Source organism: Ochotona curzoniae, unplaced genomic scaffold (genome assembly GCF_017591425.1).
Source record: "Ochotona curzoniae isolate NIBS_2020 unplaced genomic scaffold, NIBS_Ocur_1.0 contig_3190, whole genome shotgun sequence".
Taxonomy (NCBI): domain Eukaryota; kingdom Metazoa; phylum Chordata; class Mammalia; order Lagomorpha; family Ochotonidae; genus Ochotona; species Ochotona curzoniae.
The window spans coordinates 9,608,051-9,635,990 of record NW_024465751.1 but is presented as its reverse complement, the minus strand read 5'-3'; the positions used below and the strand labels follow the sequence as shown (position 1 = coordinate 9,635,990).

Here is a 27,940-nt window from a genome sequence, read left to right as displayed (position 1 = left end):
TTTAGAAAAGGGAGCAATTTAATCAGTATAATACAGAGTGCTTTAAGAAGTCTTTAAATGTGTAAAAGAAAAACAGCTTAGTGCATTCAATTATTACAGTCTTTACATTGTCTCTTCTTTTTATTAAAAAGTTAACAGTAGTATGAAAAAAGCCACCCACCAAGCCAGCTGTTTGAGTGAAGAACTCAGCTAAACTGCAGCATTTCGGAATTACTAATAAAGCTATAGTTAAAAGTAAAAAGTTTATCAAAATGAAAGCAGCATGCATACTCAAGGCTTTTTTTTGTAACATTTTAATTAGCTGACAAACATTTAACCAAGAGCTGAATATTTATTATTAATTAAATTAGATTATATAAACTGGCCAAGCCTACTACATTTGATCATTCAGAAAAAAACATTTTAAAAGCCAGAGCTAATTAAGCTGATCATTTCTTCTGTGAAGAAAGTACATTTTGCAAAATGGTCCTATGATCACGAAACAGAGGTCCTTCTCAATATGAATGAACAGCACCGGTCTTGGCAGAATTTCTCAATGAGCCTGAACCTTCAGTCTCCTGATTCAGTGACAGTTAACGGCTAACATTCCCACGATTCAAAGCATCAAGCTAACTTAACTCATTATGACCAGTTCAGAATTTGTTCTCAGACATTATTATGCAAAGCAGAATTTCATAAAGACATCATTCTTGGAATTTTTGAATTGACACCTGTATGCATACTTCTGCTTTCCATATGATTGTAAGGAAATCACGTATTTACTATATGATTATTTCTTCACATTTTTGGTACAATACTCATTTCAGAGTTTCACCCTATCCAAATTCTTACGCCAGTTTCCTTTCATTCTTCGACATTATCTTCAGTTTAATAAAAAGCAATTCAGCTTCTAATGAAAAAAGTAAAAGAAGTATTACAAATAGAAATAGTGGTATCCATGAATGTGTTTCATGAAAGATCCAATCATCAAGGGCCAATGAGCTCCCCAAATCTTACTGTTTCAATATATTTAAATAGGTTGTTCTTAGACTTTAAGTTGTATAAGCCCATGCACAATTTCTAATCCCAGTGCAGGGCCTGATAAATAAGAGACACAGAAATAAATCATAATTCAATTCTTCCCCCCCCCCCCCATTTCTAGCAACTTTTACTCCATAAAACGTTTGGTCACTCAAAGCTGCAAGGTTAATTACATATCAAAGACATATCCAGGCAACAAAGCCCATCTTACCAGACACACAGTAGTAAGCTGGACCAAGTAGGAGGACAAGCTCCAGTGGTCATGAAACCCCTCAGAAAGTCTTAGATTTAGAATGTCTCCATTGTATCAGAATAAAAATGTATTAAAACTTGACTTTTTTTTTTTACAAGTTTTTTAATTAGTGTTCTATTTACATTGCAGAACTTCCGCCAACTGCAGTAGTTTAACTTTGGCACAAGGTTAAGTTCCATTACTTTTGGATATTGGATCCTGTGTTTTGAGAATCTGTATGTCCCAAAACGTTTTCAGTGTCATCAAAGACTTAGCCCATTCACAGTTAATCAGACATCTTGAGCTGAAGAATTGATTCTCCTTCAATGTTTTAGGCAGCTATAAAAGAAAAACATTATAAAAAAAACACACAGAAAAAGTAAAGAAAACTTCAGTTTTACTATGTGTAGACACAAGAAGATACCAGTCAGCCATGTGAACAGCCTCTGTGCGCTAACACTGAGGGTCACTCACCCTGTGCACCACTCATGGACACATGTCCTGCATATGCCAGGCTTGCTGACAGACACAACCATCACATAGTCACTCAGCTCAACGTTATTAGCACAAAGCTTATATTTCATTGTCAGTGTTTATACTAAACAGCCTATGAAATCTAATATTTTCATTTCTTTTTTCTCTCCTTTTTTCTCTAACATACAAGACCAACATGTGCAAAAGATACACATGCACCTCACTTTCTGCAACAACAATATTGGGAAGATCCCTGCAACTTCTAAAAAAAAATTCAATCATTTAAATGAAATAACATAAGAGCAAGTCTATGATAAATTCTCTTAAAGTGAAAAATTATCTTATTAGGTCAATAGGGTTTTTACCTTCTTTTAAATAAAGTGTTTAATAATTTTAGACTCTGTATATTCTAAAAGCAAGGCATGGGGTCTGGCAGCATGTTAAGCTGCCTCTTGCAAAGCCAGCATCCTATTTCAGAGTACCCATTAGCATCCCTCGGATCCGGTCGATGTGCCTGGAAAGGCAGTGGAAGATGGACCGAGTGCTAGCAGTCCTGCCACTCACAGTGGAGCTCCAGGCCTGGGTGTGGCTGCTGTGCCATCTGGGAAGCGAATCCACAGAGGGATGAGCTCTCTCTCTGTTGTTCTCTTTCAAATATATAAATCTGCTGAAAGCAGCGCATACCTGTATATGTACCATAAAAGTAATACACATCACAAATTTGCCAGGTTTTTGAAAACCAGCTTTATGTGAATTTGATGATAATTAGTTTCCATTATGGTGTTAACATGTAACATAAGAATTAACCATACAAAGTTATGCTAAACCAAATCATACCCCCCAAAAAATCAATTTTCAGAAGATTGTAACTTCCCAGAAAATCACTGGAGCAACTAATGTGTTGGTTTCATCTGGGCTGAATGTGCATTCTAGTTTAGCAATAACAGAAAGTGCCTGTTAAAAAATATTTTATGCATCTAGGTCAGAAGAAAGCCTGAAGACTGACAGTGGGAAGAGGAGGGCTGCACTTCAGGATAAAACTTTTTATGATTTGACTTTTTTTATGATTTAACTACAGACCTAGAAAATGATTTGCACCACTTATTAAAATAGCTTGGCTTTTTAATTTCATCTGTTTCTCTGCCTTAAAAATGTTAATAAAAACAAACCCTGAAAGAGGACTGCTAAGCAGTAAGAACAGTGCCTGGCATATATTAAACTCTATAAATGTTAAAATAAATAAAATCAGGGACAAGACACGGGGAAATGGAGGAACTACTGCAGAGATAAGAGCGTATACAAGTCCAGGATGAGGAGCCGTGCTCCTGCCTGGCGCTAAGGCTCCGTGCCTCGTCCCCCCACGGCTGGAAAACGCTTTGCAGCAGTCCTGGGTAGTGACATGTTCTTTGGAGCACTGTCAGATACACACACACACATTTCACAACCATTGCATTCTCTTCAAAAGAGTGGATCTCTATCCTGGAATATTCCAAACCATTTAGAAAAAGACAAAACATAGCTATTATATTCCAGAAGTACTACTAATTTAGGTTTTGATTCCAACACAGAAAATTTCAACTAAACTGGAATTTTAATCAATTTCATCTACAAAATCATTAGGATCTGAGGACTATGCAAAATCTTTTAAACTTAAACCACAGATATTTGTACTTTTAAGACTAAAGAGATACATTTTTAGCCAGTGGTAGTACTAGTAATGGGTTTGTTTTATATCACAAAAAAAAGGCTGTTATTATAGGAAATTTTAGTTTATTTAACACCACATCTGCCATGTGCCTTTTAATCTCTAAGACAGGAGTAATTTATATCACAGTTGCCACAATGGATGCCACCTAAGAAAACATGAATTTATACAGATCTTTGGCTTTTAATAGAAAAAAATTGAATAATTTAATACATAAAGCATTTTAAGTTCAAGGGAAAAAAATTACTAAAATCTTGGTAGCAAAACAGTGGAAAGAGAGATTCATTTTCACCTCGTTTCCTAAAACTGTGTCTTTCCTTTGATATACTTCGTTTCTTTTTAGTTTTTGTTTTTGAATTCTTAGACAAAAAGGAGCTGTAGTGAAGGAGGGTGGCGAGAAACCTGTTAGCTTTAGTATTTGTAAATCCCACCTCGTCCCAGTCTCCTTCCTTCAATCATGAGCAACTCTGTCTTAAAACAACGTAAAACACGCCTCATCTGAAAAAATAAATACTCAAAGCAATATCAAACTACACAGAGAGTAGAACAATCAAATTATACATGACAATCTTCCTTGGCCTCTCTAGCGGAACCTCGTTCACTTATTAGGACAAAGGACAACTATTTTAGAAAAAAAATGATCAAACTAGAGCTAGCTGCTACTGCACGATGACTGCTCCCAACGGAGGTGGCTGGCAGACACAACGCGCTCGGATGAAAGCACTTACATTTCAGTCATCTGACTTAGAAAGCTTCCGCTTCACGTGCCGGGGAGGCTCCCACGTGTCACTGTCATCCGTTTCTTCTTCATCCTCCAGATCCTGATCCTCCGCAGCTTCCTCCTCCTCCTCATTTTCCTCAAATAACTCCATTCCTAACTCTGATCTTCTCTGCCTTTCTGCAAACCACTCTCGGACCTGCTCGTAGCCCATGTGCGACCTGTTAACCAGCTCGTCCAGGTCTTGTTCATTCAGAAATTTGTGCTTCAGGTAATAATCCTTAAGTATTGCGGTTCCAGTTTTAAATTTTATAAGTGACGGTCCCCTGTCCCAGTTGTTCATCCTCTTGCCTCCTCTGGGCCGCCCTCGGGGTCTTCCTCGTCCCCGTCCTTTGGGCCTCCCCCGCCCCCTTTTCCGAAGGGAAGACAGGCCATTCAAAGCGCTGGAGTTGGAGCTTTGATAGTAGTAGTACCATTTCAGATTTCCGTTTTTCCAAGCATAGCGGGTGTCTCCAAACCAGCTAACGATGTCCGTTCTAGCAAGTCCACTTTCTTCCGCCAACTTGTCATACTCCTCGGCCGAGGGCCACTGCGTCCGGACAAACGCGCTTTTCAGCAAGTGCAACTGCTCAGGCGTTTTCTTACATATCTTGCCTGTACCCCCTGACTTCGGGGCAACGGACTCGTCTCCAGGAGAAGTTTCTCCGGCTTCTTCTTTGGAACTGCCCACATTGTTTTCTTCAACTTCTACCTTCTCTTCCTTTAAAGCTTTTGATTTCTTCCTCTCTGTAAACCACGCGTCGATTTCTCTTCTCGTTAGCTTGGTTTGCGCTCGCAGCCTGTTTAATTCTTCATCTGTCAGTATGGAGCTGTTGAGAAAACTTGCCTGGAGGACACGAAGCTGCTCTGCAGTTTTCTCCTTAAACTTCTGGGGTGTGAAGTCAGGAAAAGGATTCCAGGACTGCTTCTGCTGTGAGGTGGCGACGGTGGGTGACTCTGTGGTTTCATCGCTCGAGTCTATAATGATGGTGGTGGTGGAGGCATCGCTGTTGAGATGCAAGGTCTGGTTACTCTTGGAATTCCTCTGGTTGTACCTGGTGTCGCTAAACCATTTTTTAATCTCTCCTTTCGTTAGGCCTGTTATTTTCATCAGTCTGCTGATTTCTGAGTCATGGGGAAACTGATTTTTCAGGTAGCTAACTTTTAATTCTGCTAACTGTTCCTTTGTTTTTTTGGCCCGAATGCCAAATGAATCAGGGTTGACCAAGGCAGTCTCCTGTTTGGGATTTTGCGAAGTGGGAACTGCTGCTGCTGCAGGCTTTGTTTCTGCAGCAGGCGGAGCGGCGGGCACCTGACTTTTCTGTACATTCGTTTGATTTGGAACCCCGGCCACCGTCAAGGCTATTGGTGCTGTGACAGGCAAAGTATTTGTTCCGGCCACTTGGGTAAGAACCAGGCCTGGCTGACCAACTATCTGGCATGTCTGTAAGATAGATGGCAAGCCGTTACTCCCCGTGGAAATGTGGGCAGGAATGACAGTTATGGTCTGAGGGACAGTGTGCACTGTCCCATTGAACTGCTTTCTTCTTGCCTCCTCCACTTCCTCAGGAGTCCAACTAACACCATGTTTTAGACGCTGTGCTGAAAACCATATCTTGATCTGTTCCTCTGTGTATTTTGCTTGAGCAGAGAGAACTGTAATTTCTGACATTGTCGGATAAGGGAATTTGTTGTAGGTGTTCAGCAAGAGGGGATTGTTGTCCAATGCAGCATGGTAGGTGGGGATGCTATTCACAGGGATTAAGACTTTGGGAATCAGGTTAGAATTCTGCTGAGCAGACACTGCAGTGATCACCTGCGCTAACCCAGGCAGAACTGCTGCCGGGGTCACCACGGTGCTGGCGGTACTCGGGTGCACTCTGTTCACAACCGAAGTACTGGTGTTAGATTCAGACGCTGAAGAGCTTGGATTTTCCTCAACTTCTTCACGGTCCGGCTTGACTTCATTCTCTTTCTCTTCGGGAGTGCCCTCAGCCGAATCGTGATGGACTGCAATTCGCTTGCTCTCCACCTTATTTTTCATCATTTTCATGATGGGAGTTTTACTGATAGATATGCCCGAAGAAGAAACCTCTGTAGATTCTGCTTGTTCCGCATTCTCCTCTTTCACAAAACTACCATCAAAAGTCAGATCATTTATTGTTTGCTCAAAGATTGTCTGGTTGTTACGTTTCACCATAGTCAACTTAAAATTATCTTCTCCAGGGTGATATTTCAGATTATGCTCAGAAAGTGCATCATACCTTTTGGTAAGGAAATTGCATTCAACACAAACATAGGATGAATTTAGCACTACATTGGGATGCTCTGAATCCACATGGAAAGTAAACATATTTAGGTCTGGAGTTTGAAAAGTACAATATTTACATTCATAGCCGCCTTCCACTTTCTTACTTTGCTGATTGTCAGAATCTGCAGATTCATGGACTTCTTCCTCACTTGAGATGCTCTCTGCTCTGGTGTTTTCTATAGGTGTGAGGACAGGGGGGCCGTCATCCACATCTGAGGTCAGTCCAAGGTCAGGATCCTGTTCACTGGCAAGGACCATGCACGGTGTTGTAGACTTTCGCCTGCTTGCCATCCTGATGATGGGGGAATCTCAGTGGTGATTCAGAAGCATTGAGGCCTGGAACTATTCAGTATTCTTCATTTGAAAACAATGACTTTTGGTTCTTCAAGTCCATTTTTGCGCTCAACAAGACTCAATAGCAGCGTTTTCATGGTGCAATCAAGTAAACAGTATATTATTGGAAGAAAAAATACTGCTGGACTGTTGAAATTTTTGACGCACAAGTCCAATCACCTAATTAAAATAAATATAAAGATGTTTTCAAATCAATAACTATGATCACATCAACAAGCTACAGTTGTGTCTCGCTTAATGAAGTTGCTTAATAGGCAGGCTAGAAAGTGTAGAATATGAAAAGAATCGGATAAAAGTCTTTATTATATTGTATCCCATTGTTTCAAACACTTTTTTAGTAACAGCTTTATTGAGAGTGTCTTACCTCATTAAAAATTTAAGTCCCTGAAATTTGTATCTTCAACCTAAAGCTCTCACAGTTGAGTTATTTCGGTTAACATCTTATTTATGTCTGCATTTCCACTACCCTCAATTAGATAAAATTAAATGTTTATTCAGTCAAACTAGAATGAATTGGAAAATAGTCTTAGAAAACTCAATAGGGTTAGAGGGCACTACCAAAGAAATCAATAGCTTAAACTTATAATAAAAATAATTTTTGTTTTCATTTGAAAGCAGAGAGAGGGGCCTGACATAATGGCTCAATGGACTAATCCTCTGCCTGCAAGCACAGGGATCCCATAAGGTGCCAGTTCATGTCCCAGCTTCTCCACTTTCCATCCAGTTCCCTGCCTGTGGCCTGGGAAAGCAGTAGAGGATGGCTCAAAGCCTTGGGCCCCTGTACCTGTGTGGGAGACCTGAAAGAACCTACTGGCTCCTGGCTTCGACTGGTTCAGCTCCAGGCATTGCGGCCACTTGGGGAGTAAACCAGCAGATGGAAGATCTTTCTCTTTGTATTTCCTCCTCTCTGTAAACCTGTCTTTCCAATAAAATATAAATAAGTTTTAAAAAGAAAGCCACAGAGAGTTCGAGAGACAGATCTTTCATCTGCTGGTTCACTCCAATTACTAACAATAGCAAGGCTAGGTTAGCACAGAGTCCGGAAACCTTAACTCAGTCTAAATCTCCCACATGAGTGGTAGGAATCCAATTACTTGAGTCATCCGTCACTGCCTTCCCAAACACATTAGCAGAGAGTTGGACTGGAAAGTAGAACAAATAGGACTGGAACCAGCACTTGTTTGAAGTGGCAGGTTAGCCCAATCACGCTGACCTTGTATCATCAGGAAAACATGGATTAGGAATGGATGTTTGGTGTGACGCCTCAAGTGTCTCCTGGGATGTCCACAGCCCACACTAGCATGCCGGGTTCAAGTGGCAGCTCTCCTCCTTACTCCAGCTTCCACCTTGGAGACCACAGGTATCAGTTCAAGTCACTGGCTCCCTGCCACCCACACAAGACACCCAGATTGAATCCCTAGCTGCTGATAAGCCGCATTTTAAAAAATGATTTATTTTTATTGCAAAGGCAGGTCTACAGAGAAAAGGAGAGACAGACAGAAAGATATTTCATCTGCTGGTTCACTCCCCAAGTGGCTACAACAGTCAGAGCTGAGCCAATCTGCAGGCAGGAGCCAGGAGCTTCCTCTGGGTCTCCCACGCAGGTGCAGGGTCCCAAGGCTTTGGGTCATCCTCCATTGCTTCCCCAGGCCACAGACAGGGAGCTAGATGAGAAGAAGCACAACCAGGACAAGATTCAGCTCCCACATGGGATCCTGGCACTTGTAAGGTAAGGATTAACCACTGAGTCATCAGGCCAGGCCCTGTAATAAACCACTTTTAAGTTCTCCATTATCTTGTTAGCAAAACCATGGTCAGTTTTTAAAAATATATACTTAAAAGGAAACAGGACAATTCCCACAAGAGCTTCAAGATATGGTCCGGACTGGTGTGATGGCCTAGCAGCCAAAGTCCTTGCCTTAAACGTGCTAGGATCCCATATGGGCGCCAGTTCTAATCCCAATAGCCCCGCTTCCCATCCAGCTCCCTGCCTGTGGCCTGGGAAGGCAGTCGGGGATGGCCGAAAGCCTTGGGACCCTGCACCTGTGTGGGAGACCTGGAGGAAGTTCCAGGCTCCTGGCTTCGAATCAGCAGAGCACCAGTCACTGCACTGACTTGGGGATGGAAGATCTTCCTCTCTGTCTCTCTGTCTCTCTGCCTCTCTGTATATATGACTTTGCAATAAAAGTAACTAAATTTTTTAAAGGTTTTATTTATTTTTATTGGAAAGGCAGATATACAGAGAGGAGGAGAGACAGAGAGACAGAGAGGAAGATCTTCCATCCGATGATTCACTCCCCAAGTGACTGCAACGGCCGGTGCTGCACCGTTCAGAAGCCATGATCCAGGAACTTCCTCCAGGTCTCCCACGTGGGTACAGGGTCCCAAAGTTTTGGGCCGTCCTCCACTGCTTGCCCAGGCCACAAGCAGGGAGCTGGATGGGAAGCAGGGCCACCAGGATTAGAACCGGCGACCATATGGGATCCGGGCATGTTCAAGACAAGGACTTTAGCCACCATGCTATCATGCTGGGCCCACAAATACACAAATACATCTTTAAAAAAAAAAAGATATGGTCCAATGGCTCACTTCTGCATCACACGTATGGTCTGAAAATTGGCCAGAGTAAACATAAAGATCCTCAAGGTTCTTACTAGTTAGTCATAATTTTGGAGAAAATAGGTCCTTAATACAGCTGTCGTATCTTTATGGAAGAGTATCCGGGCCGGAGTAGTCAGTGCACAGACAGTGAGTATGCCAGAAGGTAAAACTGCAAGTGTCACCCCTGTCAGGGGACTGGCAAAGCTACTCTGTCTCTGTCTCATTTCTCTCACCCCTCAAACCAAGACTCTTCAGTACAAACGTGTTGAATGTCAACCCCATGACAGGCACTGTGTTGGACAGGAGGAACACGGGGCTGACCAAGACAGGCTCTGGTCTATCAGATGCTACCCGTGGTGAAGGGAAAACAGGTTTCCACAAGAATGTGACAAAGTACTGGGAAATTTCAGTGTGCACACACTGAAAGAAGCTTCTAGAAAAGAAGTAGAAACAGATTCTGTGAGTAAAGGAGGAGCAATAGTTTCTACCTCATGGTCTGACCAAGTAAAAGTGCTTCCTTCACCTACTCTCATTAACAATAAGTGCCTAATTGGACATTTTCCCAGGAGTAGCACCATTTATCCAGTATCATATGCCTTCTCTCTCTTTTTAAAAGCAACTTAGTTAAAAAGACACACAAACTGAATCAAAAAGGCAGGAGTAAAAATGCAGAAAAATTTCTATGGTATAGCTTCAATTCAGCTCTCTTTGTCATGAAAGTGTAGTGTACCTAGGTCAGGAAAATGCTGTTCAAAAATAGCTATTGGCTAATCGCTACCTGCTGTTCTGTTTGAAGATCAACTAAAATCAGAGCTTAAAATCAGTTTGAGGAACATTGTACTATTTACTTGTAAAAAAGGGTAGAGGTCAGTTGCACAACTGAGTAGCTCAGTGGCTTTACAATTAAGACACTATTAAAGTTAAATCTGCCAACAAAAAGAAAAGAGTATAATTTAAGCGCGTCTAGCACTAAAAGCATCACCTTTGAAAACTGTTTTCAATTAGCCTTTCAGTAGAGAAATGACTTTAATAAAAATTCTAACAAAATCAATTCTTATATTACCATTAAAAATGATTATCAGGAATAATCCAGAAATGCAAAATAACATTTAACCACTTGCAATTTTTTTAAAAAATCAGAACAAGATGTGCATGTTAAGTGTATCTGAGAGGCGTCAGAGGTGCAGTGGGTTATACTGCTGTTTGGAACACTGGCACCCCACACTGAGAGTGCCAGGCCACTACACTCAGCATCCAGCTTTCTCCTGACAGTAGACAGTGGAGCATGACCTACGTGCCAAAGTGGGAGCCTGGCTGGAGCCCCTGGCTCTGGCACTGCCTTTCCCAGACCTGGTTTTTGTGCATTTTGTGTATTTCAGAATGAACCTTCCTCTGTCACTCTGCTTTTCAAGCAAGCAATAAATATTTTTAAAATTATGTTGTCCATGAGAAAATATGTATGCATATGGACAAAGACCAAATGAGAGCAGATAAAACATGAAATTTTCATGTGAGCTTATGGGTAAGATTTTTGTGTATGACATCTTTCTTCAATATTGTTGTAACACTGCCTTATTATAAAATAAAACAACACTTTCAGGAACTTAAAATTGCAAATACTGCCACTGTCTCAAACTGGAAAGAGTTTCTACTGCATGTTTAAAGCAAAAATCTATGCTAAACAAGTTTTCCAGGAGAATCAGGAATCCCTCAGTGTGTATAGCATTCAGGCCTATTCTAGACATTTCTTGAGAAAGACAAGCTCACTCTGTAAGCTCCCAAGAGCGCCCCTTATCTCAAGAGTGTAGGACCAGCCAGGCAGATGTCCATGGATCCAGCTGTGCATCCAGGGTCTTCTCCCGAGGGGCACGCTGCTCCTCCACAACCCATGACTATGCACGTGCTGAAATAATTACAACTGTGGGCCGGGCAGCGTGGCCTAGCGGCTAAAGTCCTTGCCTTGAACGCGCCGGGATCCCATATGGGCGCTGGTTCTAATCCCTGCAGCTCCACTTCCCATACAGTTCCTTGCTTGTGGCCTGGGAAAGCAGTCGAGGACAGCCCAAAGTTTTGGGACCCTGCACCTGCGAGGGAGATGTGGAAGAGGTTCCTGTTTCCCGGCTTCAGATCGGCACAGCATCAGCCGTTGCACTCACCTGGGGAGTGAATCATCAGGTGGAAGATCTTCCTCTCTGTCTCTCCTCCTCTGTATATCTGACTTTGTAATAAAATAAATAAATCTTAAAAAAAAAATTACAACAGAGCTTTTCTACATAAAAGCATTAATGGAAGCAAAGTTCATCTCTTCACAGTACAAACATTTTGGCAACTGTTCTAGAAGCTCTTTTACAGCCAGAAAGAATATTCAGCTCTCCACTACATCCATTGGGTTCAACAAGTATATATGAAGACTCAAATAATATTTGCTGGGAAAACAAAAAACTTTAAAAGAGACCTATGTTGCATATGATAACATAACTTCATGAAACATTAATTTGTAGAATTATGAAAATTGTGCTTGCTCTACAGATTATTCTCACCAATAAAATCCCTACTAATAAAAATCACAGCAATCACCAAAATATTAAAATATCCTTGAGTAAAATAAAAACATTCAGAGAATTATTACCATAATGAAACAGGCAAAAAGAGCAAAGTTCTCCTAAGGATGTCTGAGCAAATTCGTCCTTGGAATTATCACTTCCGTATTCCATAATACAACTATGATGGTATTCTACCAGAGTTTCAAAAAGATTCAAAAGTTCTGGATGTATATAAAACAGAAGTTAGTGGATTGTTTCAGACACTATGCTTCCTGAAGTCTAAAAATCTTACAGCCAAGCAGAACCCCAGCTGCGCTGAACTTCCCAGCCTCTGGGTTTTTTGGCTGCCTTGTACTGTAAATTAAATTATTAACAGATAACAGTAGGTTGGCCTAGTGAGCTGCAAAAGCATGTCAGTTATATGATTAAAAAAACATTTTATGTGATAAAAACAAACATTTTAAAATCAACTTTAAGTAAAAACATTAAGATGTTATAGCTTTTAAGAACCATGTTAGGTTTCAATTACTATCTACGAAAGTGAAACTGTTCTTATGGAACAAAAATGCACACCCTAAGAATCCTTTGTAATTTGCATTCATAAATATATCCTCAAAATTCTTAGGACTCTGTATTTAATTTGCCTTCACTTCCTCTGCGTCAGAGTTGTTTAGCCAGATGAAAATGCTTATTTTCCCGTTTGTATTCAAACTAAAAGTTACAAACCCATCAGAAATCACAGAATGTCTGAAATAACAGTAGGCACAAAGAATAAGAGTCAAATTAAAACAAAGACCATCTATTCTGTCAAAATAAAACTGGGTGGAGGTGGCTTTTAACACCTAAGACATTTTCACATTTAAAACATAAAAATATTTAGACAATAATAAGTTCTTAAAAATTAGGGGGCCCAGCACAATAGGCTAGCGGCTAAAGTTTTCATCTAGCATGTGCCAGGATTCCACATGGGCACTGGTTGATGTCCTGGCTGCTCCACTTCCCATCCAGCTCCCTGCTTGTGGCCTGGGAAAGCAGTCAAGGATGGTCCAAAGCCTTGGGACCCTGCACCCGTGTGGGGGACCAGGAAGAAGCTGCTGGCTCCTGGCTTTAGATCAGCTCAGATTCAGCCATTGCAGTCACTTGGAGAGTAAACCAGTGGATGGAAGACATTTCTCTCTGTATCTCCTTCTCTTTGTATATGTGACTTTCCAATAAAAATCAATGAATCTTTAAAAAAAATAAGAATTGGGCCCGGCACGATAGTGTAGTGGTTAAAGTCCTCGCCTTGAATGCACCGGGATCCAATATGGGCGCTAGTTCTAATCCCTGCAGCCCCGCTTCCCATCGCGCTCACTGCTTGTGTCCTGGGAAAGCAGTTGAGGACGGCCCAAAGCCTTGGGATCCTGCACCCACGTGGCAGACCCGGAAGAGCTCCTGGCTCCTAGGTTCAGATTGGCTCAGCACCAGCCGTTGTGGCTACTTGGAGAGTGAAATCAGTGGATGGAAGATCTTCTTCTCTGTCTTTCTTCCTCTCTGTATATCTGCCTTTCCAATAAAAATACATTTTAAAAATCTTTTAAAAAATTAAGAATTGACAACACAAATTTATCCTCAAAACAAATGTTTAAAGTTTATCGGCAACACAAAATCATTACATGAGAAAGAAATCTCAAAAAATAGTTGAAATGGTCTCAAAAAATTAAAAATCAAGTATCAAAGTAAATACAGAGATAGAAATGGATGTAAGAAAAGTGAAAGCACCCCAGAAACCGGGGCTGGCCTTGTGGCACAGCAGGCAAACTTCCTGTCCAGAATGCTAGCGGCCCCTGTTGGAGGGCTGCTTCGGCTTCCAGCAGCTTCTGCGCACAGGGAACGCAGCAGAGGATGGCCTACATCCTTGGGTCCCCGCACCCACTGAGGAGCCCTGATGGACCTTCAGGCTCCTGGCTTTGTTCTGGCCCAACCCTGGTCAGTGGGAATATTTGGGGAGTAAATCAGTTAAGAGAAGATTCATTCTCTCTGTGTGTCACTTTAAGAGTGGACAAAGATAATCTAACGAAAGAGGCTGCCTTTGCTAAGGGCTGAAGACAAAGAAACTCAATCGTTGCTGTCTTTCTTATCTGCCATCCCCCGCCCCCGGCCACAGCCTCCCCCAACCCCGTACCTCCCACCCAACCTACCATCCTCACCCCAAGAAAACACACCTTAATAATGCTGAAGAGCGGAAGAGGAATCCAACCTGGACCACTGCCAAACTCGGACCCCAGCTTTACCACTGAAGCATCTCCTATCTCCTGGCTTATTCCCAAAGCACCTGCAACAACCGGGACTGGACCTGGCCAAGCCAGGATCCAGGAACTCAATCCATCTCTCCCACATGGATGGTGGGGATGAGCCAAGCACTTGAACCATCAGCACTGCCTCTCGTGTGCAGGAAGCCAAGATCGACAGCAGAGCAGGCACCTGGATTCAGGCTTCTTTAAGCAGCAGGTTAAACACTGCACCAAACCCTCAGCCCTCTATATCTGAAAAGATTTCTACCTGCAGCTTTCATGTAAGCACATATGTAATACAATGAGAGTACTGCATTAACTAGCACTACCATGAAATTGCCTATCTTAAGAGTTTGTGTATATGATCCAAAATAATTTTCTGCAGTTTATCAAGCGTGCTTTCACAGTCTAACCTAAGACTGCTCTTTTCAGTTCCAAGTGACATTATCTCTGAGAGGCTGATGAACCAGTCACCGGTCCAAAATCTCCTCATTTATAAAACAAGGGACGGTTAGCTCCAATCACAAAAATTCTTTGAAGGAAAGTAGTAATTAGTATTGGTACCACTGACTTGTAAGAACTCATATATATATATATTTTTTAATGAGAAAGGTACTGTGCTTGTGGTATAAATGGTAAAGCTGCCAGGTATAACCTCAACATCCATATGAGCATCATTTCATATCCTGGCTGCTCCCCTTCTGATCCTGATCCCTGCTAGTAACTTGGGGAAAGCAGTGGAAGATGTCACAATTGTAAACAATTCTCCTACAGGGAAGACCTGGAAGACACTCCCGGTTCGTGCCTTTGGCCTGGCCAAGCCATGGCTCTTACAGCCATCAGGAGAGTCAATCAGCAGACAGAAGAGCTGTCTCTCTCTCTCTCTCTCTCTCTCCCTCTCTATAACTCTTTCAAATAAATAAATATATATATTTTGGGGGGCCCGGAGAAGCAGCCTAGTGGCTGAAGTCCTTGCCTTATATGCCCTGGGATCCCATAAGGGTGCCTGTCCATATACTGGATCATGCTGCTCCCCTTTCAATCCAGCTCTTTGCTTACAGCATGGAAAAGCAGCAGAGGACAGCCTGAGTCCTTGGGTAACTACCCACATGGGAGACCTGAAGAAACTCCTGGTTTCTGACTTAGGATTGGCTTAGCTTGGCCATTGCAGCCATTTGGGGAGTGAACCAGCAGACAGAAGACTTCTTTCTTTCTCTCTACCCTTTCTCCTCTCTCTGTAAAATCTGACTTTCAAATAAAAATAATTTTTTTTAAACTATTGATGCCGGCATTGTGCTCTGTTAGCACAAGTTCAAGTTCTGGCTGCTCCTCTTCCAAAGCAGCTCCCTGCTAATACGCCTGGGAAAGCAATAAAAGATGGTCCAAGTGCTTAGCTATGCCCCTGATACCTTGTGGGAAATCAGTTAGAGGTGTAGGTTTTGGCTTCAGTCTGGCGCAGTCCCAGCTACAGCAGTCATCTATGGAGGGAACCAACCCATGGAAGAGCGCTCTCTCCGTAGTTCTGCCTCTCAGACAAATAGATACATGTTTAAACTTTTACATAACAGAACCCAGCATGATAGCATGGTGGTTGAAGTTCTCACCTCACACAGCCTGGGATCCCATTTGAGCGCCGGTTCTAATTCTGGCATTCCCATTTCTCATCCAGCTCCCTGCCTGTGGCCTGGGAAAGCAATCAAGGATTGCCCAAAGCTTTGGGACCATGCACCCACATGGGAGACCCAGAAGAAGCTCCTGGCTTCTGGCTTCGGATTGGCTCTAGCTGTTGTGGCTGCTTGGGAAGTGAATCATCAGACAGAAGATCCTCCTCTCTGCCTCTCCTCCTCTCTGTATATCTGCCTTTCCAATACAAATAAATAAATCTTTAAAAAAAATCTTTTACATAACAACTGGATTAAAGTATAAAGATTTCAAGTACAGTAACATGTAACCTAATGCTCATCTTGGAAAGTCAGTTAATTAGGGGGCTGGCACTGTGGTGCAGTGGGTGGTACATCCCATCTGACTGCCAATTCAAGTTCAAGCTGCTCCACTTCCCTGTGGATGAAAGATTTCTTCCTTTCTCTCTCTGTATAATGCTGATTGCAAATAAATAAATCTTATAATAGTTAATAAAGTAAATAAAAGTATATAAATATTGGCATGGTTAATCTAAATAAAATATTTAGTTATGAATTAAATGTTTATAATCAACTATTATTAAACTATTTATAAATGAAATTATATCTCAGCCCTGTTCTTTCTTTTTTTTTTTTTCAAAGGTCTGGCCCTTTGCTTTCATATTTTATCTCTTACCTAAGTTTTTTTGCTTTAGGTTTGTTTATTTTTACTTGAAAGGCAGATTTCACAGAGGAGAGACAGAGAAGGGCTTCCTCTGCTAGTTCACTTCCCACATGGCTGCAAAGCCAGGGCTGACCTGATATAATGCCAGGAGCCAGGAGCTTCTTCCTTGTCTCTCACACCAGTGCAGGGGTCTAAGGACCTGAGCCATCCTCTGCTGCTTTCCCAGGTCAGAGCAGGGAGTTGGATCAGAATGGGAGTAGCTGGGGCATGAACCAGCACCCATGTGGGATGCTGGCGCCACAAAGTGGAAGATTAACTTGCTGCACCCCGGCCGCTGTGTCCCAGGACTGCTGTAGTATCTTAAAGCATTTTTCTGGATCTAGGTACAAGAATATAACAATCTCTGGATCGGTTCCCCACAGTGAGGCTCCTGCCCTCAGGACCCTCCTGCGTCTTGTTTATCTGCTTTATCACTGCACTTGGTATACTGTCTGACACACAGCTGTTTTCAGCAAACAGTAATTGAAAAATCGATTATAAACATACCACAGTAAGACAGAAAAGTCAGTTATAAACATACTACCTGAGGTTCCTTTGCTGGACAGCTACTCCCACTGGAGAGCGTGAGCTGGGATGGGGGCAGACCAGAATAGGCAGGGCTACAACACCTGTGCGCCTCAAGTGGACTAGATCAGGGAAAAGCCAGGCTAGGCTGATTATTCCTACTGGTGCAAACAAAATTAGAGTGGGTGAGGGTTGTTTGGCCTTAGCCACAGCATCAGCTGGCAGAAGCTGGCACTGGGGGCTAGTTCTGTCAAGTCAAACCACAGAACTACCTGGAGAAAGCATAATCCGGGAGTGGGAGAGGCCTGGGAGGGAAATAGTGGGCTCCTCCCTCTTAAGTTACCACTTCCCTGGGAGGGGATGAAAACCAGGACAGTGGCTGGGGTGGAATGGGGTGTGGGACAGACTGGATTACTGCTACACATACTAGCAAACCAGGGTAGGGGGCAGGTCTGGTGGGGGTTATTGTGGGTCGCTCCAACTAGGCTGCAGCTCCCACTTGTTTATGTGAGGGCCAAGTATGTGCTGGGCAGAACCAGGCTGGACTGCAACACCCATTGGCTCCAGTGGAAGTCGGGGCTGAAAACAGAACCAACCCAGCCATCGCAACCACCAGCTGATCAGGGTGATGGACTGAGTCGGGCCCTGTACTTGCTAGTACATACAAGAATCTGGTCTGAGAACACCTCAGACAAAGTTTCTTTGGAGATCTCCCCAATCAAAATGCTGGACTCAGAACCCTAACCAAGAAAAAACAGAGAAGATGGAACAGGTCAATCAGCCATCTCAGCTATATCTTGGCAGCGAAATATGGGGCAAACAGAGACTCTATGATGAACTATGTCTATCAGTGGATTCTGCAAAGACTTCATCATGCTTGGAGTGGCAAGATTGGCAGCGATTCATAACTGTTGAACTATCAAAACCACGTGAGCAAGAACCTCAGAACATACCCTACATCCGGAACCTGGGGAGGGTGGGGAATTGGGTGGGCCTTCTCCCTTAATACCCCCCTTTAAGCATGAAGGAAACACATGGAAATAATAGTCTTACCCAGTTTCCTATAGCCCTTGAACCTTTTTACCCTAATTAACTATGTAAAGATTGTAAAAATATAAAAATAAATAAATAAACATACCACCTGAGATTTATTAGGAGGTGTGCTATTTCCTTTGAAGTTAAAGCAGTCTATATCTTAGAGTTTCTAAATTGTGGAACCACCTGAGTGTTACCATAGAGAAGCAACGAGACACATACTTGCCGAAGCTTCCTGAGCATCCTGTTCTTTGAAATGGGAGGATATCCCTTTAAATCAGGAGACGCTTAGCTCAGGCCATCCTTGCAAACAGGTCCACAGGATCCTACCGAAAAAAGGTGGAAAATGGCTTATTATCCTACATATGATTTATCCATAACAATTTTTACAGTTTATGTCTTACTTTTTGAAAATAAACATAATTGTGGGCCCAGTGCGCCATGGCCTAGCAGCTAAAGTCCTCACATTGCACACACCAGGATTCTATATGGGCAACAGTTTTAATCCCAGCTCCACTTCCCATCCAGTTCTCTGCTTGTAGCCTAGGCAAGTGGTTGAGGACGGCCCAAAGCCTTAGGACCCTGCACTCTATGGGAGACCCAGAAAAGGCTCCTGGCTTCTGGTTTCAGATCGGCTTGGATCCAACTGTTGCTGCCACTTGGGGAGCGAATCAGTGCACAGATCTTGCTCTCTGTCTCTCCTGCTCTCTGTATATCTGACTTTGCAAATATAATAAATAAATCTTTTAAAAATAGATTTTAAAACTGCTAAAAAAGAAAGGAAACAATTTTAAGAGTACTTATTTTCATTTATTTGAAAGAGACAGAAAGACTGATAAAGATCGCACATCTGTGTCTCACTCCTCCAACCCGCACAGCAGCCAGGGCTGAGCCAGGCTGAGCCAGGAGTCCAGGGTTCCACCAAGGTCTCCTGTGTGGGGGACAGCAACCCAACTCCTCCAGACAACACCCATTGCTCCCCGGGGAGACATCAGCAGGGAGTGGACAGGACTTCAGTGCGGGAGGTGGGCAGCCCAAGGAGCAACTTAAGTAAATATATTTATATATTTAATACACTTTTTAAATCATTTTTTTAAAGGCAGTTAGAGAAAGAGCGGGAGCAGGGAGCACGAGAGGTCTTCCATCTGCTGGTTCACTCCCCTTCCCCAAATGGCCATGATAGCAAGCACTGGCTGGCTAGAGCTGGAGCTGGGAGTTTCTTTGAGTCTACCATGTGGGTGCAGGAACCCAAGCATGGGGGCCTTCTTCTACTGCTTTCCCAGGAACATTAACAGGGAGCTGGGTCAGAAGTAGAGCAGCCATATGGAATGCCAGCACAGCCGATGGCAACTATAACTGCTAAGCCACAGTTCTGTCCTCCAAGGACCATTGTAAAGGTTGTACCAGAGCCCTGGTGTGATGGTCCAGTAGCTAAAGCCTTGCCTTTCACGCACCGGGATACTATATGGTGCCAGTTCATATCCCGGTTACTCTACTTCTCTTCCTGCTCCCTGTTTGTACCTAAGGAAGTAGCAGAAGATGGCCCAAACCACCACACTCCTGGACCTGCATAGGAGATCTGCAAAAATCTGTAAGCTCCCGGATTCTGATCAGCTCAGCTCCGGCTGCTATGGCCATCTAGAGAAGTGAACCAGCAGACAGAAGACCCTTCTCTCTGTAAATCTGACTTTTCAATAAAAATAGGATAAATCATAAAACAAAAACAAAAAGCTTAGAATCTGGGGCCAACACAATGGTTCAACTAGTTAATCCTTCACGTCTAAGCGACAGGGTCCCATATGAGTGCCAGTTCATGTACCAGCTGCTCAATCCAGCTCCCTGCTCATGGCCTAGGAAATCAGTGGAAGATAGCCCCAAAGCCTTGGAACCCTGCACCTGCATGGGAGACCTGGAAGAAGCTCCTGGCTCATGGCTTTGGATTGGCTTTTCCAATGAAAATAAATAAATCTTTATTTTATTATTATTTTTAAAGATTTACTTATTTTCATTGGAAAAGTAGACTTACAGAGAGGAGAGACAGAGAGAACTCTTTACCACAGTATTTAATGCATTATAGTGCTCCGGCCGGTGTGACCATTTGGGGAGTGAACCAGCAGCTAGAAGATCTTTCTCTCAACTTTTTTTTTTAAAGATTTATTTTTATTATTTTTGTATTGGAAAGGCGGATATACAGAGAGGAGAGACAGAGAGGAAGATCTTCTGTCTGATGATTCACTCCCCAAGTGAGCGCAACGGCCGATGCTATGCCAATCCGAAGCCAGGAGCTTCTTGCGGGTCTCCCACGCGGGTGCAGGGTCCCAAGGCTTTGTGCAGTCCTCGACTGCTTTCCCAGGCCACAAGCAGGGAACTGGATGGGAAGCGGGCCGCTAGGATTAGAACCGGCGCCCATATGGGATCCCGGGCGTGCAAGGTGAGGACTTAAGAACCACCTGCGCCACCGCGCCGGGCCCTCTCTCAACTTTTAATTGAAGTTTTCATAACATTTATGTACTAATTTTAAATGTTGGAAGAAGGTATGTTCATTTGTATTTGCACACAAACCTATTAGTATTTGTATCCTAATTTATAATGCATTAAATATGGTGGTAAAGATTATTAATGCTGGCAATTCAAGCCAATAATAATTAAAATAACCCAGTGGTACTCTAAGCCTAAACATTAGGTTATGCAACAAGATATCAGTGCTTAATTATTCGGTTTTACTACAATAGTACCTGAAACTACAAAACTACATGAAACATCAATAGTTTGTAATCAAACAATTGAAAACTGTTCTTTGAAAAGTACAGGGCAGCTGTTGTCATGTGGCACATTAAACCAGCGCTTACACACATCCATTTGGGTGCTGTTTCAGCTCCCAGTGGGTCTGCTTTTTGATTCAGCTCCCTGCTAATACTTCTGGAAATGTAGTAGAAGATGGCTAGAGGGCTTGGGCCTCTCTGCACCCCAGGCCGGAGATGGGCCTGAACTCTGGGTTCCTGCTCTGGCCTGGCTCAGCCCAGACACTGAGTGACTCTGCCATTGCAAATACTCTCTCTGTAATTCTCACTTCCAAACAAACAAAATTTTCAAAAAAGAATCATTAGCATCCAAAAATCTTACATTACCCAGTGCAGTTTAACCAGATAATTTAATAAAGTTATAACTGATCCTCTTACTAGAGTAACAGAAAATAGTGCTTTTAAGGAGATACAGTCTATTTGGTGCTTTTCTTGAATCACTGACACTCTGCAAACTATAACGAAGGGATAGCTAGAAAAGCAACTTTCCCAAAATACCACATCTTTTTATTTCTGTCACTGTTCAATACTACTTGATGAAGAGCCCTCTTATGTGAGAAATACCATAAATCTATGAAAATCCATCCATGCTAAGTCGAAGCTGACTGGATACGTTTTCATGAGATGCCAAGGAGCATGTTTTGGGGTCCCCGGGGGAGGAGGTTGTTGTCTCCTCAGCCTGCGCAGGTACAATTTCATTTCCTGCCATCTCCCGTTCAGCTCCTCCTTAGCCATCCATCTACAGGATACGGGCTAGGAGAGAAGACGAGAAACAGCTGCCAAAGAGGAGAGGTTATTTTCCAAAATGAATTATTAATATCTTAGGAAATTGGTAACTTATTCAATCCATTCTGAGATCATCCAGCAAATGCAAGATGTTTCGCAGAGCGAGCGTCTCCCGGGAAGAGCTGCCAAGAGGCAGCAGGCAAATGGGCTCCCAACTTCTGAATGAAAATTCTAGCCACCTGACATTGGTTTAGTTCCTGATGCAGGGATTACTGCATAACATTTCCAATTCAAGGTTTTTTTTTTTTTTTTTAATTCAGAATGAGCGGGCTTTCAAAAAGTAAAGAGTTCATCTCTACAATGTACATTATGTAATAAAACATAAAAGATATTCTTGATGTAGACAGATTTTAAAGACCAAGAGGCTTGGACCAGACTGAGTTCAAATTCCAACACCATCTCTTCACACCTGAGTGGCTCTGAATGAATGATTTAACCTCTCTGTGCCTCACCTACAAATGAGACTAATAATCACATCTCCCTAGTGTGCTTGCTGCGAGGACTGTAACAGATACAAAAACTTTCTGAGTATCTCCTACACCTTGGGAGGAACATAAATGTTAGATATTTCTTATTTTACTAAAGATGCTGACTTCAAGTTACATAACAAAGGAAAGCTGTGTGCTTTAAAGATTAGCTGAGTGTTGACAAACCTGATAACATTCAAGCAATCAACTACATTTTTTAAAAAAATTTTATTTTTACTGGAAAGGCAGATATACAGAGAGGAGGAGAGACAGAGAGGAAGATCTTCTGTCCAATGATTCACTCCCCAAGTGAGCACAACAGCCGATGCTATGCCGATCTGAAGCCAGGATCCAGAAACTTCCTCTAGGTCTCCCACGTGGGTGCAGGGTCTCAAAGTTTTGGGCCGTCCTCCACTGCTTTCCCAAGCCATAAGCAGGGAGCTGGATGGGAAGTGGAGCTGCTGAGATTAGAACCTGCATCTGTATGGGATCCCGGGGTGTTCAAGGTGAGGACTTTAGCCTCATAGGTCGCCGCAACAGACCCAATTTTTTTTCCCCCAAATTTCTTTATTGGAAAGGCATATATATAGAGAGAAGGAGAGACAAAAAAAATCTTCCATCTATTGGTTCATTCCCAAGTGGCTGCAATGCCAGAGCTGAACCCTTCCGAAGCCAGGAGCCAGGAGTTTCTTCTAGGTCTTCCATGTGGGTGCAGGGTCCCAAGGCTTTGGGCCATCCTTGAGTGCTTTCCCAGGCTTTAAGCAGAGTGCTGAATGGAAAGTGGAGCAGCTGAGATATGAACAGGCATCCATATGGAAGCCTGGTGCTTGAAGGAAGATTACTGAGTTGAGCCGTTGCCCTGAGCACATTAACTTCATTTTTTAATTCATATCTTTGAGTATTTTAAATCACATTGGTACAAGTTGACTTTAACAGGAAGACACTAATGAATCATGATTTAATCCCCTCTCCACACCCTTTTCTTTCACCTTAGTTTCAAAATGAATCACTCCCGGATGGTATATTTTAAGAGGTATTTCATAGAACAAATTGCTCTTACAAATAACCTTGTAGCCCTCTTCTCACTCTCCTCCCTCCCAAGCACAGCCTGTGCCCAGTGAGCCGAGACGGCGACAGAGACGACACTGGCAGGAGAGGGGAAACGTCATGAAATACCAGAACTTCCCATGTCCTTCTATTTCTACAAGCACTAGGGAAGACCTTCAGCAACAGAAAACCCGGAGTTGAAATCATATGGGAAACAGGAAAATGACCACAATTTCAGGAGTTTTAATTTTATTGAAAACAAAAAATGCTTATGATACAGTTGCCACCTTAATATTTTTGATGCACAAGCTCTGATGATGAGTTCTTAAAATCTAAATCTAAAAAGTGAAATAAAAATCCTGCATTAAAAAGTATTTATTCGGGCCTGGCATGGTAGCCTAGCAACTAAAGTCCTCACCTTGCACGCACCGGGATCCCACATGGCACTGGTTCATGTCCCAGCAGTCCCGCTTCCCATCCAGCTCCCTGGCTGTGGCCTGGGAAAGCAGTTAAGATGACCCAAAGCCTTGGGACCCTGCACCCATGTGGGAGACTGGGAGGAAGCTCCTGGCTTTGGATTGGTGCAGTTCTGGCCGTTGTGGCCGCTTGGGGAATCAATCAATGGCGGAAGATCTTCCCCTCTGTCTTTCCTCCTCTCTGTATATCTGCCTTTCCAATAAAAATAACTATATTTTTTAAAGTATTTATTCAACTGGTTCCCTGAGTAAATGTCATTCCTAACCTATATAAACTGGTGTTTCACAGATCATTACAATTGTTTAGGCCAAAGATATGCATCTGTCATAGAGCCATATATACATAAACACACATGCATTTTACAACTGGTGATAAATCATTGAATAATGATCACAAAAAATGCCAAGATTAATCTTCTAAAACCCAAACCTGGCAATTATATAAAAGTTTACACATTTAAGAATAAATGTATACAATATTGATTTCTAAAATGTAAACCTAAACATACATCCTGAAAAGCAATCTAAATGCGCAACTTCAGTCATGTAAATTTGTTTACTTATTATTACAAACATTTCAAAGCCACAAAGACACAATAAAATTCATCAGTAGCACTATAGAAACACTAGATCTTGTTCAAGCGCTAAAATCATATTTTTAAAAATATATACAATTACTTTAGAACAGAAAAACTCCAAATCCCTCCCTAAGAATTTCACTATGATATCAGACTAAAAACTAGATTAGGGCCCAGCACGATAGCATAGCAGCTGAAGTCCTGGCCTTGAAAGCATCGAGATCCCCTGTGGGTGTCGGTTCTTATCCCAGCAGCCCCACTTCTCATGCAGCTCCCTGTTAATGGCCTGGGAAAACAGGGGAGGATGGCCCAAAACTTTGGGACCCTACACCCACGTGGGAGACCTGGAATAAGCTTCTGGCTCCTGGCTTTGGATTGGCTCAGCTCCAGTCATCGTGGCCACTTGGGGAGTGAACCATCGGACGGAAGATCTTCCTCTCTGTGTCTCCTCCTCTCTGTATATCTGTCCTTCCAATACAAATAAATAAATCCTTAAGAACAAAGACTCGATTAAATACTGAACGCTCAGCATGGGTAATACTCAAGTAAAGTCTTTTGAGCCCAAATGGACAATGCTACTGCACAGATACAGGTGTCGCTTCCTCAACTGCATCTGTAATGATTTAAATCATCTTAAGAGCACTTAGATATTAAGTCCTAAGTCACAGGCAACTGAGTCTTAAATACCACTTCTGTGCTCAATTCAAAGAAAACATGTAATACATCTCAACATAACCCTTCTACCTTAAAGCAAAAAATAAAAGGAAAAGAGGTTCAGAATGAGCCACCTCCCCCATGCCATTTTAATTAGCAAATTAATTGTAAAACTTTATTCACAGCTATCCAAAAGAAAGAACTGATAAGTCTCCTGAGAGGCTAAGGCACTGCCACAGCCCTGATGAGCCACCCTCCCAATCGGCCAAGTCAGCGCTGAGGCCTGGCCCAGTGGGGGCTGCCGGCCGCAGCCCATCGCCAACCAGCGCCAACCAGCGGGCTGCGCGCCCCTGGGCCTCGCCCAGCCCAATCTGTGACACTGGAGCTATGCGCACTTGGAGGAGACCAAAGAACAGCACACACAGTTCCCGGGGTGCTCTAAGCTGGTGCAAGCTTCAGCTGTATCTGTAAGGCATTGCCAATAACCTCAAGCCCTTTTGAAAACACAACAATGGCCTGGAAAGTCTGAAACGAAATATCACAGCTATTTTCAGTTATCCATCTTATTTTAATTCTTGCTTTCTCATTTTAGTCCCTAGCAAATAACAATCCTAGTAAATAAAACCCATGAAGAGATACTTCTACAAAAAAAGAATCAATGGGTAAATAAAATGTTACCATTTTCACATTAAAGAGACTGAACCCAGACGCATCTTACTTTGTCTAAAATTCGTGTGTGCAGTTCTACAATGCTCACTAAAGGAACGAAAACCTGAAACGCAGCCGTAAGAGCTGCTTCCTCCTCATTCTTGCCTCATTATTCCATCGGCAGCTCCTGGGTTCTCTTGCTTAGACTCAGGAGTCAGAACTGGTACTCTAGCAATTCAAACTCTAAGCCTAGAGCGGTGGCTAGACTCCCGTTGAAACCAGGACTTTGTTTCAGTGCCTCAGCACCAGCATAAAGTCGGGATGACTTACTTGGAAACAAAGGTAATTCCTGCAGCACCACGGAACACAAGTTAAAGCTTTTAGACAAAGACTGGGAACAATGACCCACAGCAACTACCCCAGAGGTGCGTGACAGATGCGTGCACACACACACACACACACACACACACACACACACACACACACAGACGCCACAGTCCCCAGTCCCGCTGCATCCTCTCTAGCCACGAACCGCTGTCTATTTCCCAAGTCTTGGCGTCTTCTCTATCAGTCTTAACTTCAAGGGAACTAGTTGCTTCTTTCTGTGAAGTTACATGGGAAACATAATCACACCACAAATAATCGACTAGCCTTTCTGGACATTTTTCTCTCAAAGATGAGCTCTTTTCATCTTAAAATAATAATAATAAGAAGAAGAATTGAAGTTAATGACAGAAAACAGCTGTGCACGTCTTGTTCTGCCAGGTCTCCCATCTTATCCCATCTCCATCCTCTTCTAACTCCCCTGGCCCCCAAGCCTCCGCAGGGGTTGGACCCGTCCCTAACCCAAAGTGCAGGCACCCCTAGAAAGCTCGGCCCCCTGGGTAGCAGTGGGGAGAGGGGTGTGTGGGGGGGGACACGTTGCTCTTTTCTCACTGCGCCCACTGAGGGAAGGGGTGGCCTATTGGAACAAAGAATTTCAAGTCCCTTTTCTTGGAACTTTGGGGCGAATGCACAGGGACAAGGCTCTTCTTGCCTCCCGTTGGAGGCTCTTCGCACCTCGCAGCCCGAACCCCCTCTTCCTCGCCTTTCATCCCCAAGATTTCCTAGGACCGCCAGCACCCCACCCCAGCGTAGCCCCACCCCGTTCTATTGAAAAGGGTGGGCGCTCTTTCCATTCTCATTAACTTCTTCCCTAAATCCCAGCGCTGCCTGCACATCGTAATACTGTCGTTAAGATCTCAGCCGAATCTTTCTCCCAAGTGGAGGCGCAGCCCATCCCCGAACCGGGTGGGGGGCTGAAGGGCTTGCACCTTCCCCCGGAAGGGTTTCCGGGGTTCCAACCCCAAAGCAACAACTAGAAAAGCTCTTCTACTCTCCGAGAAGCCTAGCCTCGCCGGGTTGCCACACATCCCCAGAGGGCAGCGCCCCTGCGAGGGCCCTCAACCTTGGTGGGGTCCTCCATCCCCGCGTCGCCCCTCGGGGAAAACCTAGCCTTCCCTGCCCGCTCAGCAGCCCCCCAAGGTGCTCACTGCTCGCTCACGCGGGGGGTTCTGATGTCTCCCTCACGACCCCCGCCCGGGGAGCGCGAGGCAGGCGGAGGGTCCCTCGCAGGCCCCGGCCCTCCCCACGGACGCCCCGCGCCGGGTGCGCCCCGCCGCAGCGAGCCGGCTGGGCCCCGGGGTCCCTGCCCTGGGGCCGCCCCGCACCCCCGGCGTCCGCCCCCCACGCGCAGCCCGGGGCGTCCGGGCCCTCCGGTCGCGTCGCTACCTGCAGGCGCCGCCGCGCCTCTCAGCGCCCCGCCGCCGCCGCCATCTTGCATTTCAAACCGAATGCACTTTTCAGGGAGTCAACTCTGACCTGTGAACCCTAAACCCGGAACCATTTGGCAGTGCCCGCACGCACGACCTCAGCAGCTTCGGCTAGCCAGCCGAGCGTGGGGACCCGGGGTTAAGGGGGTGCGAGGAGAGGCGCGCGCCTCGCGGCCGTCCGGGGGCGGAGCGGGGAGGAGAGAGCCAGCCGAGGCGGGGCCCTCCCGCGCGCGCCCTCCGCGCGTCCCCACGCCGCGCCAAGCCACGCCGAGCCACGCCGAGCTCTCCACACCCGGACCCCGCCGCTCCCCCGGGGCTCGACACCCCGCAAGCCACCCCGGGATGGGCGCGCCGCGGGCGCCGGGGAGCCTCCCCGCCTCCTGTCAGCTGAAGCCCCGCCCCGCCGGCGCTGGCCCCGCCCCTTGCCGGCGGCGACTCCACACGCTGGGGCCAGAAGCCTGGTCGTTTCTTAGATCAATCCAGAAGGCAGCCCCGCCTT

The 27,940-nt window shown here is 44.1% G+C and overlaps 1 protein-coding gene across 2 annotated transcripts; it reads right to left on the bottom strand.

Annotated features, from left to right (window-relative positions):
- Positions 1-27,616, bottom strand: ZHX1 (zinc fingers and homeoboxes 1). Of its 2 annotated transcripts, none has more exons than XM_040979348.1 (3): positions 27,401-27,616; positions 18,396-18,499; positions 1-7,012 (listed from the first exon to the last, which is right to left on the bottom strand). In XM_040979348.1, the coding sequence occupies exon 3, from the start codon at positions 6,788-6,790 to the stop codon at positions 4,163-4,165; it is 2,628 nt and encodes an 875-aa protein (XP_040835282.1). In that variant the 5' UTR covers positions 6,791-7,012; positions 18,396-18,499; positions 27,401-27,616; the 3' UTR covers positions 1-4,162. The 2 variants fall into 2 exon arrangements, with proteins under 2 accessions (XP_040835282.1, XP_040835281.1); XM_040979347.1 differs by lacking the exon at positions 27,401-27,616 and having other exon boundaries at positions 1-1,591; positions 4,160-7,012; positions 18,396-18,589.
- Positions 27,617-27,940: the final 324 nt, after the last annotated feature.

What these genes read in the sequence shown, in the direction of transcription:
- ZHX1 (XM_040979348.1), bottom strand. Translation starts at nt 6,790, where the DNA reads ATGGCAAGCAGGCGAAAGTCTACAACACCGTGCATGGTCCTTGCCAGT.